Here is a 19,722-nt window from a genome sequence, read left to right on the forward strand (position 1 = left end):
AGGTTCAACTTCATCCTACTTGAGTGTTTCATGGTTTTCTATTGCTGCAGTCTTTGCGCTGATGCATTTAGCTAGGTTTTGCACAACCATGTTTTCAGGGCAGAATGCAGATCATGAACAAGAACAAGGTTAGTTCTGCTCCAAGGTATTTGGCTCTTGATTATGCCTTCATCTGTTGATGATGGTTTGTAGTCATATGACTGAATCTGATGGCCGCTAGATTTGGCCAAAACATTTACTCAAATATGGCAACCTTATCCGAGACGAAGATTTAGAAAATGGAAAAGAATAATGAGAAAAATGAATTGGAAGTTTAAAATTTGAACAATAATGTGGTCGATAGCAGCCCCAAATTAGGTGGGATGTTAATAATATATTAGAGTTAGTTGTTGACTTTCTATTTGATTCCTTTTGCCTGGCATGGGTTAGGTATATTGATGGTTAATTAAACATTCATTTTGCCTTGGTTTAGGCATATCCAAAGCCTGGCATGGGTTAGGTATATTGATGGTTAATTAAACATTTATTTTGCCTTGGTTTAGGCATATCCAAAGTTCTTCAAGTGAAGAACTGATTTGGTTTTGGTCATGTCCTGGCAAATTGCAGGCTTATCTCAATTCTTCAATCCACGACTGATTTGTGGTTGAAGGTTGGATGTCACAACAAGCGGCCCCAAATACTAAATTGAGCATGTGTTCAAAGGAAAACTACTTTTCAGAGATGGGCCATATTTTATTGTTGCTGTCGAAATCTTGACCTCACCAATAAAGATAGTTTTTATTTCTTCCCAAAATTGGAGACTTTTCAAGTGAGGAACGGTGAAACTCATGGGACAGAAATTCTCTTTCTTTTTTGAGAATGCTACCAACCTTATCTTTAATATTTTTTTTTAGACTTCATCCCTTCTCCTCCTGCCATGTGTTGCCTTCTTTATACTAAAATAATGTCATTAATACGTAGTTTTTGTTTTTCAAGATTATCCGTATTGAATATATTGACTTTCATATTACCTTTAATTTATCTAAATTTTTTTACAAATTGAAAAATAAAAATTGAAATTAATAAAATAATATTTTGTTTTACCCACCAGCCCCAGCTGTACGCTCCATCTCCATCTTTCAAAATATGTTGCCTCTCTTGCCAGCCACTCACCACTACGTAACATTTTCCTCCGCCCCTTGTGGCCGGGTTGTTTTTTCAATGCTTTCATATTTCCTTCTTAATGTTTTAATTATTAATATCCTAAAACTGATTTTTTAAATTGAACTTCGTATTTTTTTAAAGGAACTGAGGGGGGTATTTTATATCATTCAAAATTTGATATGCTACCAAACTACAAAAGCGTTATCCACTAATGTTTTGGAAATTCAAATTGTCAAAATTTTGTGTTTGTTAAATGATTAGATATATATATGTATACACATATATATTTTTAAATAACATTTATTATTATTTTTAATAGTAATTCAAAAGAAAGTTAATACATTCAATAAGGGTAACTTTGGAAATCAAAAGTTATGCATTAACGACATTATTTTAAGCGTAAAGAAAGTGACTCTTAGCATAAGAAAAAGAGAGAAGGTTCCTAACATTCCCTTATTAGAAAAGTGAGTTGTATAATTATTTTGTTTTTAAAGAAATGCTAAAGAATCTTTTTTTTTTCTTTCTGTCTTTATAATGGTTTTTGTTGTTGTTGTAAAGTTAATAAAACTTTATACGGCTTCTTGTTTATCCACCAAATATATGTAATAATGGTAGTGATCTCTCTCAATTATTCAATGTGGGCCAGTAAAGGAAGGACAAGGTGACATGTATATCCCTTATCCAAAATCCAGCTATACACCATAATTACTTATATAGAAACTGAAAATGAGTTTTTTTTTTTTTTAAATTTAAATTTTTTGAGTAGTTTTTCTATTCTTATGAAGAGAGACGATAATATATTAAATTCACACACGTAATACATATTAGGACTTGAACCAAGACATTTTTTGAAAAAGCAACTGCTCCAAATCACTATACTAGCCAATGGTAAATCAGTTTTAACATTTCATTATCCCTTAAGACGTATTAATCATATAAAAGTCATCAAGCTAATCATAATTAATAAATTACACGTCATGGTTGGCCTTGGACAAATCGTCCTTTTTTTCGTAGTTTTGTCAAATCCCCCACCCGCTGCGCCTACTGGTTTTGGCTCCCTTTACTGTGTTCACTGCAAGTTTCTCAAACCACCAATTAAATCCTGCCACGTTACGACACTAAACCACTTCAAATTTTCATCTCTCCCCATAAAACCACGTGCCTTATGATTATTCGCCACTGCACAGGCAAAGGCAAAGTCTTCTCAGGAGAGAGAATCATAAATTCATAATCCGTATTAGATGATAAAGAATTTAAAAATCAGCCCCTTCGTTTGTTTAAGGAGTTGGAGCTTACAGTGCAGTGGTGGTCTGAGCTCGTCTCTGGTTTTGGATAAAGGTTGAGACTTTAGGGTTTTTTAAAACTGTTTTTTTCTCTGTTTTTCTGTTCGGTGAACGGGAATTTTTTTTCCCGGAAAGTGCCGGCCATGGGAAAATCGTTCAAGGACTCTCTTAAAGCGCTTGAAGCTGATATTCAGCACGCCAATACTGTGTAAGTCTCCGTATTTTTCTTTATTCAGCTATCAACTCCTCTGTGTAAATTTAGGATTTTAAAAAAAAAATTCCCAACTTTTTTGTTTATGCTCTCTAAAACTTTGTAATTTTTGTTTTCTGGAACCGTCTAGTGTTTTTGGGACCAACCCAAGAAGAGAGAGAAAAAAAAAATATTGAAAGAAGCCAAACTATAATTGGGGAACCTCTACAGTAGCTTGAGTTGAATGCCCCTGTTTGGGTACTTGTGAATGAATTTGGAAAGATCAACAAATAAAATTGTGCTTGAGCTGGTGCTACGAAAATCACAGTTATTGGCATTAAAAGAAAAAAAGAAAAAGAAAAAAGAAGAGCCATTGCAATTTTGCAGAGGCCACATCTCATAATTAAACTCTAGTAACTACACTTTTGGTTTGGTTATTATATTTCTTTGACAGTGTCTGCTGGCCACCCAATATTTTGGGCAATTGGGTCTTCCCTAATCCATTAGATTGGTACTAAATACTCAAAATGTGCAATAACTTGATTTGTACCATGTATAAATGCTGTAGATTTTATTTATTGTGTGCAATTATGTCACTTTGGTGATATAATAATTGTTGAATGCTTGTTAATCAAATGCTTTGCTGGGCCATTGTTTTGTTTAGGGCTTTAGATTATCCAAGGGAGAAAGATGGAGCACGTCTCCAGATGAGACTATCCTACTGTCCGGCGGCAAACTTTTTTCTCTTTCTTGTCCAGTGGACTGACTGTCACCTTGCTGGGGCCCTTGGTTTGCTCAGAATTCTTATTTATATGGTATATTTCTGTTTTTTTTATAAAAGAATTTGAGTTTTATAGCTTATGTCAATGCTCGTTTCGGTTTTTGTTTTTGTAATTAGAGATATAGAGCCAAGAGAGGAGAAGGAGATGAGAAAGCCGAGCGAAAGATAATTTAAAAAGTTGAAATAGTTTTTAGTTTTTAGATTAGCACATGCTGTCTATTTCTTCCTCTCTTGCTCACCTTTTCCCACTCTATTCTCCTCCCTTCCCTACTCTATTTTTAATTATTAAAAAAACACATGTTAGCAAAAGAGCATTTTTTTCTGTGTAGGTTTCATCATTTTTAATTCATTCATATCATATGCGCCTAATATTAGATTCCATCTTCAGAAAATGTAGTGAGTTTATTATGACTTCTTATTTGGGTGTGGCAATGTGGTGGATTTGTGCAGACATATCCCGATGGAAAGACCACCATGTCAGTTTATGAAAGGAAAGCCAGCATTAGAGAATTTTATGGTGAGTGATGAAGTAAAGATGAACTTTACCAATGTAGTAACATTTGTAGGCACATGCATAATACTGAAAGTAGATCTTCTTGGGAGGCTGTGAGGGGGGAAAGGATGGGAGGCAAGGGATATATTTTTTTCCTTCATTGATATTTATGGATGTCGTTTGTGTTCACGTGTTTTTCTTTTCATGAACAGGTGTGATATTTCCTTCTTTGCTGCAACTTCAAAGAGGCATCACAGATTTAGAGGATAGGAAGCAGAAAGAGGTTTGCACTGTCAGATACAAAAGAAAGGAGGAGTTGGACAAGGGAAAACTCTCTGAAGTTGACATCGAAAGAGAAAAAGAGTGCGGAATTTGCATGGAGGTGGACAAAAAAGTTGTGTTACCTAACTGCAGTCATACATTGTGTTTGAAATGTTACCGGGACTGGTAAGCTTGAACCAACACCCCCCACCCCCCCTTTTTTGGTCTTCGTTATAGTTTTCAACTTATTCTTCACAACATATTTTGTTGTGTATAAATCGTGTTTTCTATTGTGTGCAAGAGATTTCTGCTTAATGTTTTCTGTGGAAGCCTTTGGTCATAACAATTTTATAGGTGTGGATTACATTTCTCTGTGCCCATTTATCCCCATATATGGAAAGAGCATTGTTTTCAGAAACCGTTGTACCTTCTCTGTCATTAAGTTGTTTGGTTACCCTTTTTGGCTCAGCTGTAAGATTAAAATGGCCGATGACTTAGACCTTGCTTAATTGAATGATATTTTGAGTAAAGCTGGCATTTGCATTTCAAAAGCTTCATCACTTGTTTTTTGTATTTTCTTTTTTCTTGTTAAAAAAGGTTTTTGCCAATTTTGAATATGGGATGGCACTTGATGTTATTCTGCTGTTTGTTTCAGGCGTGGGCGGTCTAAGTCGTGCCCCTTTTGCCGTGATAGCCTCAAAAGAGTCAACTCAGGCGACCTTTGGATCTACACTGAAAAATGTGATGTTATTGATTTATCCACAATATTAAGAGAGGACCGCAAGAGACTTTTTATGTACGTTGAAAGATTGCCTCTTGTTGTTCCAGACCCTGTATTTCTACCCTATGATTCTCATGTTCGGTGAGACTCATGTACAGCTTTTGGGAACTACTTGTAGATAAAAAGCCTGATTGTATTGTGTAATTCGTAATCTTTTAAAATGTAAATGCACTTTCGCCATAGTTTTGATTGCCTTAAGAGTAACTTGAAAAACTGGTTCTGCGTAACAGCATATGTTTTGTTCTTTCCTTTTGAAATGTAATGATAACTTGAAAGCAATACTTGCAAATTTGCAATACCAAGAAGCAGAGTATATATAATTTGGTGAATCAAGATCCATTGTCTTGCAAGCTCACATATTCTGCATAAAAGCGTGGATGATTTTCGTCTGAATGAACGTAGGCATGGCCTCCATGACTGGAAACATCAAGGCCTGCAACTTCTTCATCAACAGAGATCCTCAAAATCTGAAGACTGTCAAGCGCGTAGAAAAGAGGGCCCATTGTCAAGCTGACCCAGCCCGCAATGACCAAAACCTCAGTCACTTGGGCTCCGAGCAGACCCCAGCCGCCACCCATCAAGAGACCATAAGGCCGTACAGTACCCACCGTGCCGGAATTATAGGCTTGGATCACAAACTCCTCTTTTGCAAACAGCCCAGTAAATATCAATCCCCATGCACCACACCCGCCGTGCAGTTGAGTCGCTTCTAATGGGTCATCGAACTTTAGCTTTAGGGCCAAGATGTTGAGCCCAATTAAGACCCAGGCTGCGAAGAACCCACACACGACAGCAGCCCAAGGCTCGACCACAGCACATCCTGATGTAATTGCCACAAACCCACCAAGCACTCCATTGCAAACATCTAGAGCATCCCAATGGCCTACTAGTAAGCGCCGGCCGAATAGGGTTACAATTCCGGCAGTCGAACCTGCTAATGTGGTAGTAACTGCTGTTCGGCCCACCGCGGTCCAATTCCCTTGATCACTTGTGTTTGGATAGGCCACAAGAATCTTATCAAACGAGCCCGGATTAAACCCGAACCACCCGAACCATAGCAAGAAAGTCCCAAGCACCACAAGAGTTGCATTATGGCCTCTAATGGGTATGGGCTTTCCAAATGCATCGAACCGGCCCACTCTCGGACCTTCAATGAAAGAACCCCAAAGCCCAGCAACTCCACCAACCAAATGAACCACACCACTCCCAGCAAAATCAATGGCACCAGAACCCAACAACAAGTTTCTTGAATTGGGGCTGAGCCAACCACTATCAGACCAAACCCAATGAACCACCACAGGGTACACAAACCCAGATAGAAAACAAGAGAAGATAAGATATGCACTGAATTGGGTTCTCTCAGCTATGGACCCACTAGTGATGCCAGCAACCGCAATAGCAAAAGCCCATTGGAAAAGGAAGAAGCTGTAGTCATAGCCATAAGAGGAGCTGGGAATGTCTGAGAGAGCAAAGAAACTTGTACCAATAAAAGGGTTGGAATGGGCGCCTTCTCCAAATGCAAAAGCAAAGCCAAAGATGTAGAAAGAGAGGCTACCTACGACGGCGTCGACGACATTGGTGAGCATTATGTTCATGGCATTCTTGGCTCGAACGGAGCCAGCGCAGAGCATGGCAAAGCCAAGCTGCATAACGAAGACGAGGTAGGCGGAGAAGAGGAGGTAAATGGTGTTGATAGAGCATTCGACACTTTCCTCCCATGAGGCAGCCATGAGAGGGAGAGGGAGAGGGAGATGGAGATGGTTGGTGGTGAATTGAGAGAGGTGGATGATATGGGTTTTGATAGTTATGAGGCTTGAAGTTTTGAAGGGTAGATACACATTGATGGGTCGCTATATAGATATTCATGCAAGGGTAGAGTGGGGACCAACTCGGCCGTTCCCACTCAGTTGCTTGATTTTGACTCGAGTCTTGTACATGTAATTAAAGTTTATTTGTAGCTCTTTTTCCTAAGTGGGAGGAGTTTCTCTTAAAGTTGCCGACTGCAATAGCAAAACCTACAAGTCTTTTTGGCCTTTGAACCTAAACAGGTGATTACAACATTGACTAGACTGATACAAAGGCTTCCAGGATTTGACATAGAAGTCTACATATTTCAATGCCCACCTGAGTTCGAGGAGATTCTAATTGCTTAGTTCACTATTGACCCTAAAAGATTCAACCTAGTTGGATTCTGTACCAACCATTCTTCTGTGTGTGTGACATTATAATTTTGAAAAGAGAAAATACGAATTCGCCTATTTTCTTCAATTTTGGTGCCACACATAAATTATCACAAATACCAGATGGACTAACCCAACTATAAATTGCTATAATCTCTAGGCTAGCTAATAATGTACTGATAACAATTAGTTGTGGAAGGCTCCAAGCCATTTTCATACAGTTATTTACTTAAATATAACTTATACCATACACATATGGAGTTTAACTCCTATTTACAGCCGTTATTTTTGAAGTATAATCATTGAGTTTGTAGGTAGGAGGAGCCATGAGCTTGCATATTAACTCGGCTAGTGAGGGAAGGTCTCATCGTAACGATTGCAGACTCATTGGCTCCGGCTTTAAGTGCAGCTCGTCCAGCTTCCAGGAACCTCTTAACAGCATCCTCTGCATATCTGTTGGCTTCAGCCACTCTCATGCTTTCGCCGATATATGGGTAAGTGTTGAGAACATGATCACCATTGAGCTGGGATGCAAGCTGGATCAACTCAACTTGAAATTCTGAGAGGCTCACATCTTCTTGTGGTCCCCCAGGCCTCAGTGACACAGTCACCTCTGGAAGAGTTTCTGAAACCAAGGAATGTGGATTAACATTGACTGATTTGTGCAAGAAAACAAAAAAGGAAAAAACTACTCCAGAGAGAAAGTGCAGCTCTTTTTGTAATATGCAAGGGCATTACTCATCAGAGAGAAAAGAAAATATCAGAGGGATCGATGCATACCTGGACAGTCGTCACGAGGAGTACTGCGGAGGTAAAAGTAATTCTCAAAAGTACCAGCCCATGCATCTCTCTTTGTCAGGAAGTTCGATTTTAAATTGAAAAGTTTCTTTACAGTCGCAGGGATAGACGAATGCTCAAAATGCGAATCTGGTGTCGGCCCTGTTGGCTCATGGATAACTGCACCAAAATACCAAAAATCAATCAATAGGACAAAAGGCCTAAACCTGTAATGGCATGGCATAGAAGCATAACAAGTACATGCCTGCAGAATTATTCCAAGAGATTATTTGCTAAGACTTTATATCCTATATGCATCGAGAAATCACAACGAAGGGGGGAGGGGGAGGGAAGGGATTGAAAAAATTATGGTTCTGATTGGCCTCGAGGTAGATGCGTAATGCAGATTCTTCTAGTCTAGATGTAGTAAAACCCCTTTCTTTCAGGAAAATTTATGCTGTCTGAACTGAACCCCAACATTGGGATCGGTCCAGGACAGGGAACAAATTTTGGGAAAATGAGATCGATACAAAGTTTTAAGCATGGTCAGCCCATTGGAGGTTTTCACTCATTGTAATGCATAAGAGACCATTTTCCAATACATCATGTTCATGACCCAATTTTCCCTCCTTGGATGAATGGTGAATCGCAGAAAAATTGCCGCCTTTGGTGGCTTGCATCTAACACACGGACAATAGGGACAACTTGTGCAGACACCAAAGATCCTTGTCTACAAAACTTTGTTATAGAGGGGTAATAGAACCAACTCCCTTCCCTTAAACAGTAACTATTGGGCGTAGGCATGGCCACACAGAAAGCTCAAAGCATAGTCATATGAAAAAAATACTCATTGCAAACACAACCCAAAGACCAAGACTTGAAAAATTCCTTGTATATATTTCAGAAAACAGACCAATCCCACATACTTTACCAAATTCCAACTGGAAAACCAGTCAACAGACTCAAACTTGATTATTTTCCCCAATTAAGAATATCATATAAAACAATTTAAGAAAAGGGTCCATATCCAATTAAATATCAAAATTAAACCAATTTAACTCTAACATCACTCATTAATCAGCCACATTATCTATACTATCCACCACAAACCTCAACAAAAACAAAAACCCAATAATTATAAACTTATTAAACAAACCAACCAAGAAGAAGCAGAGAAAACTCACCGGTACCCTTTTCGATCCAGGGCGAGACGAGTATGGTCGGCACCCTCACACCCAACCGGTCAAACCTGAAATAAAACGGGTCGGGCCCGACAATCCCGTCCGGGCTCGGCACACCCGAAACCGGCGTAGGTACGTGGTCGTAAAACCCGCCGTGCTCATCGTATGTAATCAACAAGGCCATTTCTTTCCACTGCGGGCTCGCCCTCAGCGTCTCGTACACCTCCTTCACGAACCTCTGCCCTCGCGCCACGTCATGCGATGGGTGGTCGTCGTTGGCGGGAAGCTCCTTGACGTCGAAGTACCTCTGCTCGATCACCGCGTAGTTCGGGAGCTTCCCGCGCTTCGCGTGGAGCTTGAATTTCAGAGCATAGCTGTGGAATTTCGTCACGTGCTTCAGCTTCCTCAGGCTCCTGAAGAAGAGGGTGGCAGGGATGTTCTGGTAATAAATCCCGAAGTCGAGGGCATTTTCGTCCAGGGAGTCGAAGATCGTTTTCTGAGGGAAGCCGTGGATGAGGTCCTTGCGGACGTTGCTGGAGGCGCCGTGTGACGTAGCCGAGTGGACGTAGAACCGGTTCGGCTGAGTCGACGCGGGTACGGACGCGAACCACCGGTCGAACACGGCAAACTCGTTCGCTAACTCGGTGTAGACCGGCAAGACCTCCGGTTTGAACCCGCTCATCACCTTGCTCGACATGCCCTCGGCCATGCTCTCGGCCTGCTGAGCGAAACCGTTCATCGGAGCCGGGTCCTCGAAGCTCCGGTTGGACCCGAATATCTGCTCCCTGATCGCCTGGATCGAGTGGCCCGGGTCCGAGTCAATGAAGAAGGCGTCGCTGGAGACGGGGACCCGAAGCGAGTTGGGGTCCGATACGGAGAGCGGGTTCGACTCGTTTCCGGTGAGGCCGTCGATTTCGGGTCGGGTCGACTTCAGCCAGCCGAGCATGTGGTCGAAGGAGCGGTTTTCCATGACCAAAACGACTACTGTTTTGATGGGTCCTTGGATTTTGGGGGTTTTGCGTGCCCTAGCAGTGTGAATGGATTGGGTCGATACTAACAAGAGGTAGAGGAAGACAGTCCATATGATGGGTATTCGCCGGAAAGCCATCTCCGGTTACCAGAACTGGGAAACGCCGGTGACCCACAGAGGAAAGCGAAAGGCAAAGCCTTTCGAGCGTCAACTGTTGTATTTGTAGAGAGAAATGGTGTAAAGGTATAAGCTTTGAGAATAAAGCCTTTCTTTTAGATGGAGTTTTGTTTCTTCTACAATTCAACACCTTATCAGAAGAGACTCCACCAGATACTGATCATTCAAGAAGAAGAGAAGTCTGAAATTGGAATATTTTTTTTTTTCTGAGTTAAAAGTACTCAAACTCAGACGTGGCATTTCGAGGCCCAAGGATGTTTTTTGTTTCGCTTTTATTGAAATTCTCGTCTTTGCCGATCAAAAGAAAAATATTTAATTTATTTATATAAACGTGACGTGCCTTTCATTCTTGTCGAATGAATTACGAAGTCACTTGATTCCATTGGCTAAAAATCCAGAATGGAAGAAAACAAAATTGCCAGTCTTTTTCTAAGTGAACAGAAAATCAAGCAAACCTTCTTGTTTTGGCCAATACAATCAGATGAACAACAAAATGACATGATCAAAAGTTGGGACGTTGATTAGAAACCAAGTTAATCCCTTGGCAGCACTAGCATATCAAGAAAATTGCATCTGAGCTTAGAAAAGGTGAAGTGCCATCTTGAGCTTGTTCTGTTTCCATTTAGCAAGCTTATAGAAGTCTCTTTTGGTCATTGCAAATTGTGCTTGGAACTCTTCATCTGCTAGATATGCCTGAAACCCACCAGAAGAAGCTCATCAGTGATTGCTCACTAGTAGCTAGACTGAAGATACATTAATTTCTTGAACTTTTAGTTCCATGGTAACCGAAAAGATTTAGCAGACAATACAGAAAATCGACATAAAAGAAAGCAGTCCTAGAAATGAAGGTGACTGTCATGGCATTGACAAAAGGCAAAGAGGAAAGAATACAACACACTGAATAGATCAGGTTATCACTAGATGAGTGCAAAAGGGGGTACCTCTCTTTTGGTTATGTCGATGCCTGCTATTGGATCTTTGGAAATCACTTTTAATCGTTCATATGGGTATATTAACAAGTTTGTGCCAGCCTCACTAGGCTCATTTCCATCAGCTTGAGCGCCACCTGTAGCAGGTAATTTTGCCTCTGCTGCTGGAGAACCTGCAGATGCGAATGACACATCTGCCAAAAGAAATTAAAGATACAATGATAAAGCATGCATTCACAAACAAGAAAAGAAAGTCTCAACAGATAAAATGGTCTCATATAACTTCATGAAATTCAGGATCCTTCATTACCAGGACTACCGTTAGGAGAGGATCCTGTAAAGATTTTCCTGTTAATTGGCGTTGAGCTGAACAAGATGTAATTGTTTGAAGACGTGACGCTAGAAACCGAAACACCAGATGCAGGAGAAACACTTCTCTGGCCATTGGAACTCATGGACTTGCTTCTCAAACCATCTGGGGTCGTTTCCCTGGAGTATGCCTTCCATGAATTTCGTTTTGGTGCCTAAGTAATTCAATGAGAGACACATGAAGTCACTTACTTCTAAATGAAGACAATAGAACTTAACATAAATTTAAGCATCATGAAGTCACTTACTTCTAATTGTTGTAGTTTTCCCTTTAAAATAGCAAGCTTCCGTTCAAAAGAGTTGCCAAGCATCTACAAGGGCAGCAGTTTAGTTCAATAACCTCAGGGGGGCCACATTGTTCAATAGAAATCAAGGAAATCTTAGCTAATAATTTCTTCTAGTTTCATCTTCAAATTGTTAGATAATAAGTTGGGTCATAAGAACTTCATGAATATTTTGCGATACATAATGAAAGCACTAGCCAAAAGATACATAACGAATTCAGCAGGAGCTCAACATGCAACCATTTTAGTTGGGAAAATGATCTTACATTTGACTTTGAGGAATCCCATTCAAAGAAACGAGTGAAAAATGGTGGTTCATGCCCTTCACTAATGACATAAATAGGAGTCTCCAAAGATAGCCCTTCGACAAGTACATCTGTCTCGAGAAATTTCTGCGAGAGCCCAGAACAAATACAGTTATAGGAAAATAAGAAGAAGAAAAAAGAGAGCATCAAGTATGAAAAGATACTAAAATTTTATACGTCCAGCATTTGATTTCATTGGTGTTTTCAATAGAAGCAACAACAAAATTGTGACCATGAAACTAAAAGTTTGAATGATGAATTCATATGCAGTAAAATCAGATTACCTGAATTAGGGGCTGTTATTGTATAGTAACTTATGAAACAATCTATCCATGAACTAAACAGTTCTGATATAAAATATAATATAACTTTCATGGTGGATAATTTACCAGGCCAAGAGTAAGGGCTTGTTGCTTTGACCTAATATTTGAGTGGCATCCAATCCAAACATGAATCTCTGTGTGGCAGTCAAGGACTAACACGTCTTCAGTAGTTAAATCATCCTGTGTAAAATTGTATATCTCTTTCACCTGAAATATTCAAATTGATTCAGGTGAAGTATCTCTTAAGTTCAAAGAAACCTAAGCAAGAGTTTTAACATTTGACACTGAATACTAAATATGGAAAACATAGCAAACCTCAAATTTGAAATGAAATTCCTACAAGCATACGGTGAACATAACACTATTTGTTTTGCAAAACAAGTGAGCTTCACTGTTCAGATAATCATTTGGAACCAGGCAAAAAAAAAAAGAAAAAAAGTATGCACATTGCATTCAACAAATGGTGCCAGTAACCAGCAAAACTAATTTATAGAAAAATAGATAGCTGCATTATAAACGAAACAGTTGAGTTGGTTTTGGATCTAAGTGGTGGGGTTGGTAAGGTCCAAGGCCCATCCTTCGATCATCTTTTAGAGTGAAAATTTTTTTTAAAAAATTCTAAATATTTTAAAAAAAAATACTACAAATGTCAGAATTTAAAAAAAATAAATACTTAGTCATATTTTTCACTTCCCACACCAAAACTCTATACAAATTCCTCTCCTCATATCTCATGTGAATAGTGGTCGCCATGGCAATGGGTGGAAACACCACAAGCCTTTTGCAAGGGCTGCCACTATTCACGTGAATAGTAATAGCCCTTGCCTTCCCTTGCCTTTGCCATGGCAAATGGGTGGAAGTGCTCTTAGATCCAAAACATACTACTTGATAAATGACAAAACTGTTTTGTTTATAAAGCATAAGGAAAAGTTGGCTTTTGTCAATGTGGGACAAGTTCAATGCCATTTGCTTTCAAAACTTCCAACAAATTTCGGTTGAAACTAAGCTAGTTATCACAATAAAATGCATGAAAGTCAACATTGAACACCATGTTATTGGGCCTTCAATGCATTAAGGGGAATGAAAAGGAATTCATTTAATACTTTTTGAAAGGATTAAATGAATTGATGACTGCATTCAGCTTTCCTTATCATGAAACCTGAAACTCTCATAGTTTGATAGATTGTATGTGGAATTGTGTTCCAAATGTATGCCATATGCTGAAAGGTCGACCAACTGTTGAAATGAAAGCATGCCTATAGAAATGTATGTGAGAGTGTACCTTGAAATCACCTGAACGGGAAGTTCCGATGATCATGAAAAAGAAGCAAAACCCATCATTAGCTCAGTTTTAAGCAATGCAAAGCCAGGATGATTCTGAACAAGGCAAAAGTGTATTATCATTTAAGAGAACAATTTAGAAGAATGTGGGTATTTTGTGTACCTTCAGTTGTACTCAACATAAACAAATGCGGGTCTTCTATGTATCCTTTTATCTCTTTTGCCCTTGCATAGTCTGCCTTTCCACCAAGTGCATTCCAGAAAATATCAGATTCACTCCCTTCCCTTACTGATATTGCTTGCCATGTTGGCTGATTGCATCAAAAGAAAATAAATATGTGTCTTACAATTATGAGTGAAGTATGAGAAAAGAAAGACAGTAATCTCCAGTATGATATGTTGCTATAAATTTTATTTAGCAACTACTAAAAACTTAATGCAATACTTTGCTTAAAATTTTCTTTTCAGATTGCTTTGCTGCACATGATGTATTTACAATTCTAATAAGGAAGAGGTTGTGGTATATTATAAAAGTTTAAGGATTGAGTTACAATTATTAGTTCCAGCATTCTGTCAAGAAGGTCATGCTCTCTGGTTGAGGAGAGATTCCCAATCCAAGTGAAAGCAGATGTACCAGTTTGCAGGATGTAACAATAAGACGAGCTCAAAGAGCCCGAAACCTGCAACAGTATCAATACAGTCATGCACTTCAGATACTGGAGGACCAGAAGCCAAGAGACACACTTTCATTAGCTGAATAATATAGTGTGAACCCAATATTCTTTTCATTGTAAAGAGCCTAGCAAAAAAGAAAATGAGAGAGATAGAAGTTTCCATCATAAGATGAATTCTCCCAGACAAGATAGATTAAAGGTTTCAATATTAAAAGATCCTGGCTCTCAAGCTTACTGGATCAACTTGGATGGCCTGCATATTATTGGGACTTGTCCCTTGAACACGAAAAAGAGCTGTCTTGCTTTCATCATAAGTTTCATCCCCAATACCTCTTTCTGCTATAAACTTCTTGTATCGTGTACTCATTCCTCCCTATAAGAAAGGAAAAGCAAATATCCAGAAGATGCCTCATGATTATCATCAGATTAACTTTAAATAAAAACAATATTTGACTAGAGAAAAAAGGGACAGAGAGGTATGAACCTTGAAAATAATTAATGTCTGGAAAATTGAAAAAAACTGAGATGGCTCCTTCTTCTCCATAACTTGGGCCTGAACTTGAAAAATGTGAGATAAGTCAGAGAAAACTAATCCACCTGAGTGATGCAGTTAAGCCAAGAAGTTAGTCAACTAGATGTAAATAACATGGAAAATGTGTTCTAAACAAACTAGGGTATGCTGAGAAGGCACTACTATGTAGAATAATAGAACTACTATCTAAATCCCAGAAGTATTTCAAAAGATCATGCATAGAAGAAAGCAACATAGAACTTACCAAAACAGGGTTCCCCCTGGTGGAATCAACTATGGCATTCAAATGAGAGATAGCATCCCTCCTATCTTCCTGCATGCCGAACATATAAATCATGACAACAGATCTTCAACAAGTGCTACTAAATACCAAATGGTTGCTTCATATCCATAATGAGAGAGCCATTACGAAAAAATAAGTGAGTGCTAAATCATTTAATCAGAACAGTTTTTCAAAGTAACCAGAGCTTATCAAAGTTTTTTTTTAATCTCTTACTGTTTTACCCTCCTATAATTAGTCAAGTTGTCAACTATCATTGATCCCTTAAAGTTACCACAACCTGTTAATATAAGTCATAACAGCCACAAGTTCCAGGAAAATAAGCCATGGTTACCACTTACCATTACACTCCCACATCCAAGCCATGCATAAAATAGATTCTCACTCCTTTCATTGCCAAGATATGTATATTGCACAACATAGCAATCCCCACTGAAAATTTTTCTCTCTTCTGAAGCTGGAAGAAGGGACAATTTCTCACAATCTACGCGCCAAACCTGAAATGTTATAGATTGCATTAACTAAAGGAGCAAAGGAATCAAAAACAAACTTTAAAATAGTATAACTGCTTCCAGTAAGAAGCTACTTTCAATGTGCCTCTGCTATCTATAAATGGCTGGATATCTTCTTCATCAGGAAGCTCCTTCACCTCGTAACCCTGTTGCTTGAACATTGCTGGCAGAAAGTAAATACTATAAGAACCAAAATGTCAAAAATCTTACTTTAGCTACAGCACTAGTACTTATACTGCTACCAAGTTTGGTATTAGGTAAAGGCATTAAACCTGCTACTTTTCCTCGACCTTCTTCATACAGCTTGGTTTCCACCGTTTGAGGCCAATTATTGAAGTATGACCTAAACTTAGCAGGTTCTAATCCTTCAGTTATAAAAGTTGAATGGGTCCCAGCTGACCTGCCTTGGTTTCTGAGGAAATCCTGCAAAAGAGCAGGTGAAATCATTACTTAGAAAACAATGCCTATAGCTCAATCATGATCTTCAGTTACAGCATTTTACTTTCTTCATGTAATTAATTCTTGTATACTTCTTGCGCTTTGATTTATTCCCAAGAAATGACAGCACTGTTCCCTATACTAGAACATTCCCTTACAGTTCACACCTGAAAACTTCAACTGCCTGCCTTCCAGGGGTTTGCTCCTTTTCAAAGAGTATGAAAGAGGGGAGAGAAAAAGAATAGAGGGAGGAAAAATTCTTACTTCTGCAGCTGAGATTGACGTTTTCCTTTCTGTAACTGAGCAATGTTTTCCCATCCAAACAAAAATATCAGAATCACAGTCTACCATGTAGCACTTGTCTGTCTCAAGCATTTCTTTACTTAATGAGTCAGTTTGACATGGATGCAGTTTACCCTGAGTTGATATCCTACGAATGAAGAATATCATCAAAGAACACTTCAAGAAAAGAAAAGAGGGAAAATCAAGAGCATTGAAGTCTCAGAAGAAAAGAAAAATAGCCAAGAGCATAAATGTTTAGAAACTAATTCATACTCACCATGATAGTTTCACAAAGGGTGTGTCAGGTTGTTTTTGGACAGAGGAAGGTGGATCCTGGGGAATGGGAGCATAACCACCAAATAAGCTCCAGAATTCACCCACTTCAGGATCACCAACAAATTTTCCATCCTCTGCAGCACTTTAACAATTAACAATTGCTATGGTTTCTATAAGGGAAAGAAAGAGAGGTCAGACGATTGCCAACCTACAGTTGCCACCTCGCAGTTTGCACGATGTTTATTCTCTTTGATGTACTGAACAACCTCCAAAGCCTTAGCTCTTTCTTGTATGCTAGAGTTGCACCCACTAAAGAGGAAAATTTTGGATGCAGTATCAAGTATGAATACATCACTGTGATTCAATGATGACCGAGAAAACGGAACCTGGTAAACATGCAGAGTGCAGAGGGGTCAAAGTAAACAATTAGCCAGTAGTATAGTATAGAACTAGTAGCTGGTACTTATCAAGAAAGAGTGAAAATACAGTATCAGTAGTGGAAACTCAAGATTTTAGGCTTTCCTGAGTATAGGATTTGATTATGTGAAGTAACTCAATGGCACACATTCTTGAGATATATAAAGCATGAAAATCATAATGACTTGAAACCATTCCAAAGCACCTTAATTATTATAGCAGCAATGCATCAAATTGCAAAGAAAGCTTACTTCTTTAACATGAACAACATGGTCCCCTTTGCAAGCTAACAAGCTGACTTTATATGTTTCACCATTTAAGTGCTCTTTCTGTGATGTATATACTCCTTCAATGGGAATAATACAGGGTTTGAAGTATGATAAGAACTTCCCTGTTTCTTGGCCTTGAAGTTCCCTATATTGCACAGTGCAGGACCCTAGGGCTGCATCTAGTTCTAGTGCTTTATCTGATGCCAATGCTGAGTCCACCTGCCAATTTGGTATTAGTTTTAAACACCCTGAAATAATTTGAGTAACTTATCTTTCAAATTCTTTGTACGACGATTACTCAGAATAGAAATACAAAGATGAACATGAACATTTTCTCAAACAAAACTTGATAGTTTCCTGTCATCAATTTCCCAGGTAAAAATGTCATTATATAACAGCATTATACACAAAGATTTCCATAAGCAATTCCTTCTCCCCCTCCCCCCCCCTCCATTTCCTTTTGGCTAAAGGTAGAATTAATTGACTTTATATAAAATTCTTCTATTATCAAGCACAAATTATAATTATCTATAATCTTGCATGACATCTCACCTAAAAATCTTCAGTTCCATAAAACCATTAAATTTGTGTATTTGTATAGCTAGAATTCATGTGTAATAAGTGAAAACCTTGTTTGTATCATGTCCGAGCCAATAGTGTATGTCATGCTGAGGAAGGCCACTTTTTGGTAGAACTGTCTGTCATGATAAACAAGTGAAATAGTTAAACTCATTGCATACCCAGATAGGTAGCTCTACTAGATAGCACAGATGATCCACCAGTACAGTTGCAACTTTCTAAGAAGATTACATTGTTCTGGATCAACTTCAATTTTGAAGATATAGTATTGTGAAGAAATTCTTAGACTAATTGTCCGGAAAAGTTCAGTTGAATTTGTGCATGGCTAAAAGAAAACTAAATGCCAATAAAATGAACACAATTGCCAACAACTTACATTTAAAATTACATACGCACTTCCAGAATAGAACCTCCCATGTGAAGATTTTGGAACAGAAACCAATTTTAGATTCTCAACACACCAAATTTCCAAACCACTAGCATAAGCAGGGTAAGGATAAAGCAATGAATTTGAACACAAGATGTATGAAGATTGTATGTTTCCATTAGTTATTGCTAGCTATAAGAAAATCTACCAATTCATTAACAATTTTACTTAATTGGATACTGACAACAACATAATTTCCTATGAGGACAGTATGTATGTTCCTAGCAGCTTACGCTTTCGGGAATAGTGGTAAACCAACAAATTTCACATAAGACAAGATCTTGATTACAAGGTAAGAATGAAATAAAATCATTTATCAGGAAGGATACAGCTTTGCTCCTGCAGCCTGGAATGCTGGATCTGTGTCTTTAGCATAAATAGACATTGCCTTTCATGCCCTTGACACTCCACTAAACAACCACTAAATGCACGGTAATTTCTGCAGTCCAGTCACTGAATTTTCAGTAATTCTAAAACAGGCAATACATGAGGCACAATGTGTAAAGCAAAACATCATAACAGATGGGCTCATCCCAGATAGAAAATCAATATTGACTCTTGATATATTGCATTCATACAAAGTCACAAACACAAGATTAAAAAAATTAAGGAAAAAAAACAGAGAAAACCAAGATTGAGTGAGAAATTACTTACCTGGTTAATATTTCTGCACAATTTTGGTTTTTGGAGGATTGCGTGAAATGGGTTGTCTGTTGGATCTTATTTGCAGTGAGGGAACAGAAGAAGACAGTAGGAGTATATTCCTCCTAATGCTTTTGACCCTTTAAAAGAATGATGATTTAATAATGAAGTTGAAAACTTGGAATATAAATTAAGTGTAGAAAAGAAGTTCGGTGTGGTGGAGGTTATTGTTCATACAACAAGTGAAGAAAGAAGAAAAAGTGAGACAATGTTTGGCTTTATTATCCAGCTAAAGCTGGGCCCATATATACTCAAAAAGTTTTGGGGAAAAAAAAAGAGATGATTGCAGGGTTGGCGTGGTCTGTGTGTCGTCTTGGTGCATGGCATGTGAGATAGATAGATCAGATATGTTTCCCGCCCTTCTCCTTTAAAAGTTTATGAGTTGTGAACCTGGTTTGAGGCCATTCTTGGCATATATACGACATCAAAATCAGACAGCAAATTCGACTGTTAAATAAGGATCACATTGTTTTTTTTTTTCGACACACTTTTTACATATGCTGATCCATGATTGAGCTATGGGCATTGTTTTCTAAGTGATCATCGCCTGCTAGTGCTGTAGCTAAAGTAGGATTTTTGTCATTATAGTTCTTATAGTAACGTTCAAGCAACAGGGTTACGATGTG

At 38.5% G+C, this 19,722-nt stretch overlaps 4 protein-coding genes across 4 annotated transcripts; 1 reads left to right on the top strand and 3 right to left on the bottom strand.

Moving 5' to 3' along the window:
- Positions 1-2,319: 2,319 nt before the first annotated feature.
- On the top strand, positions 2,320-5,159 carry LOC103320765 (E3 ubiquitin-protein ligase AIRP2). The gene is made up of 5 exons (XM_089051063.1): positions 2,320-2,634; positions 3,281-3,431; positions 3,848-3,914; positions 4,103-4,337; positions 4,807-5,159. Exons 1-5 carry the CDS (start codon positions 2,570-2,572, stop codon positions 5,015-5,017), a joined length of 729 nt encoding a protein of 242 aa, XP_088907189.1. The 5' UTR covers positions 2,320-2,569; the 3' UTR covers positions 5,018-5,159.
- A 62-nt stretch (positions 5,160-5,221) lies between these two features.
- LOC103320775 (ammonium transporter 1 member 3-like) lies at positions 5,222-6,749 on the bottom strand. The gene has a single exon (XM_008222500.3). It carries the CDS (start codon positions 6,660-6,662, stop codon positions 5,262-5,264), a length of 1,401 nt encoding a protein of 466 aa, XP_008220722.2. The 5' UTR covers positions 6,663-6,749; the 3' UTR covers positions 5,222-5,261.
- A 487-nt stretch (positions 6,750-7,236) lies between these two features.
- NPC1 (non-specific phospholipase C1) lies at positions 7,237-10,462 on the bottom strand. Its single transcript, XM_008222476.2, has 3 exons — positions 9,074-10,462; positions 7,893-8,069; positions 7,237-7,737 (listed from the first exon to the last, which is right to left on the bottom strand). The coding sequence occupies exons 1-3, from the start codon at positions 10,176-10,178 to the stop codon at positions 7,412-7,414; spliced, it is 1,608 nt and encodes a 535-aa protein (XP_008220698.2). The 5' UTR covers positions 10,179-10,462; the 3' UTR covers positions 7,237-7,411.
- Positions 10,463-10,617: 155 nt separating this feature from the next.
- VLN1 (villin-like 1) lies at positions 10,618-19,298 on the bottom strand. The gene is made up of 23 exons (XM_008222466.2): positions 19,049-19,298; positions 18,724-18,833; positions 18,344-18,443; positions 18,018-18,086; positions 17,371-17,607; positions 16,911-17,088; positions 16,704-16,836; positions 16,409-16,574; positions 15,979-16,129; positions 15,781-15,869; positions 15,536-15,691; positions 15,159-15,227; positions 14,867-14,935; positions 14,618-14,755; positions 14,260-14,388; positions 13,872-14,019; positions 13,710-13,720; positions 12,494-12,634; positions 12,066-12,191; positions 11,764-11,826; positions 11,457-11,670; positions 11,159-11,340; positions 10,618-10,910 (listed from the first exon to the last, which is right to left on the bottom strand). Exons 2-23 carry the CDS (start codon positions 18,777-18,779, stop codon positions 10,797-10,799), a joined length of 2,739 nt encoding a protein of 912 aa, XP_008220688.2. The 5' UTR covers positions 18,780-18,833; positions 19,049-19,298; the 3' UTR covers positions 10,618-10,796.
- Between the last annotated feature and the right edge of the window lie 424 nt (positions 19,299-19,722).

This window comes from Prunus mume, linkage group LG1, assembly GCF_029339155.1.
Source record: "Prunus mume cultivar Tortuosa linkage group LG1, ASM2933915v1, whole genome shotgun sequence".
NCBI classification, from domain to species: Eukaryota; Viridiplantae; Streptophyta; class Magnoliopsida; order Rosales; family Rosaceae; genus Prunus; species Prunus mume.

Coding starts and splice junctions, on each gene's coding strand:
- LOC103320765 (XM_089051063.1), top strand. CDS start 2,570: ATGGGAAAATCGTTCAAGGACTCTCTTAAAGCGCTTGAAGCTGATATT. Junction 3,915..4,102: donor CAGCATTAGAGAATTTTATG/GTGAGTGATGAA, acceptor TTTCATGAACAG/GTGTGATATTTCCTTCTTTG. Junction 4,338..4,806: donor TTGAAATGTTACCGGGACTG/GTAAGCTTGAAC, acceptor TGTTTGTTTCAG/GCGTGGGCGGTCTAAGTCGT.
- LOC103320775 (XM_008222500.3), bottom strand. CDS start 6,662: ATGGCTGCCTCATGGGAGGAAAGTGTCGAATGCTCTATCAACACCATT.
- NPC1 (XM_008222476.2), bottom strand. CDS start 10,178: ATGGCTTTCCGGCGAATACCCATCATATGGACTGTCTTCCTCTACCTC. Junction 8,070..9,073: donor CTGGATCGAAAAGGGTACCG/GTGAGTTTTCTC, acceptor ATTTTGGTGCAG/TTATCCATGAGCCAACAGGG. Junction 7,738..7,892: donor TCCTCGTGACGACTGTCCAG/GTATGCATCGAT, acceptor CCTTGGTTTCAG/AAACTCTTCCAGAGGTGACT.
- VLN1 (XM_008222466.2), bottom strand. CDS start 18,779: ATGTCTATTTATGCTAAAGACACAGATCCAGCATTCCAGGCTGCAGGA. Junction 16,130..16,408: donor CGTCAATCTCAGCTGCAGAA/GTAAGAATTTTT, acceptor GCTCTTTTGCAG/GATTTCCTCAGAAACCAAGG. Junction 15,692..15,780: donor ATAGCAGAGGCACATTGAAA/GTAGCTTCTTAC, acceptor ATAACATTTCAG/GTTTGGCGCGTAGATTGTGA.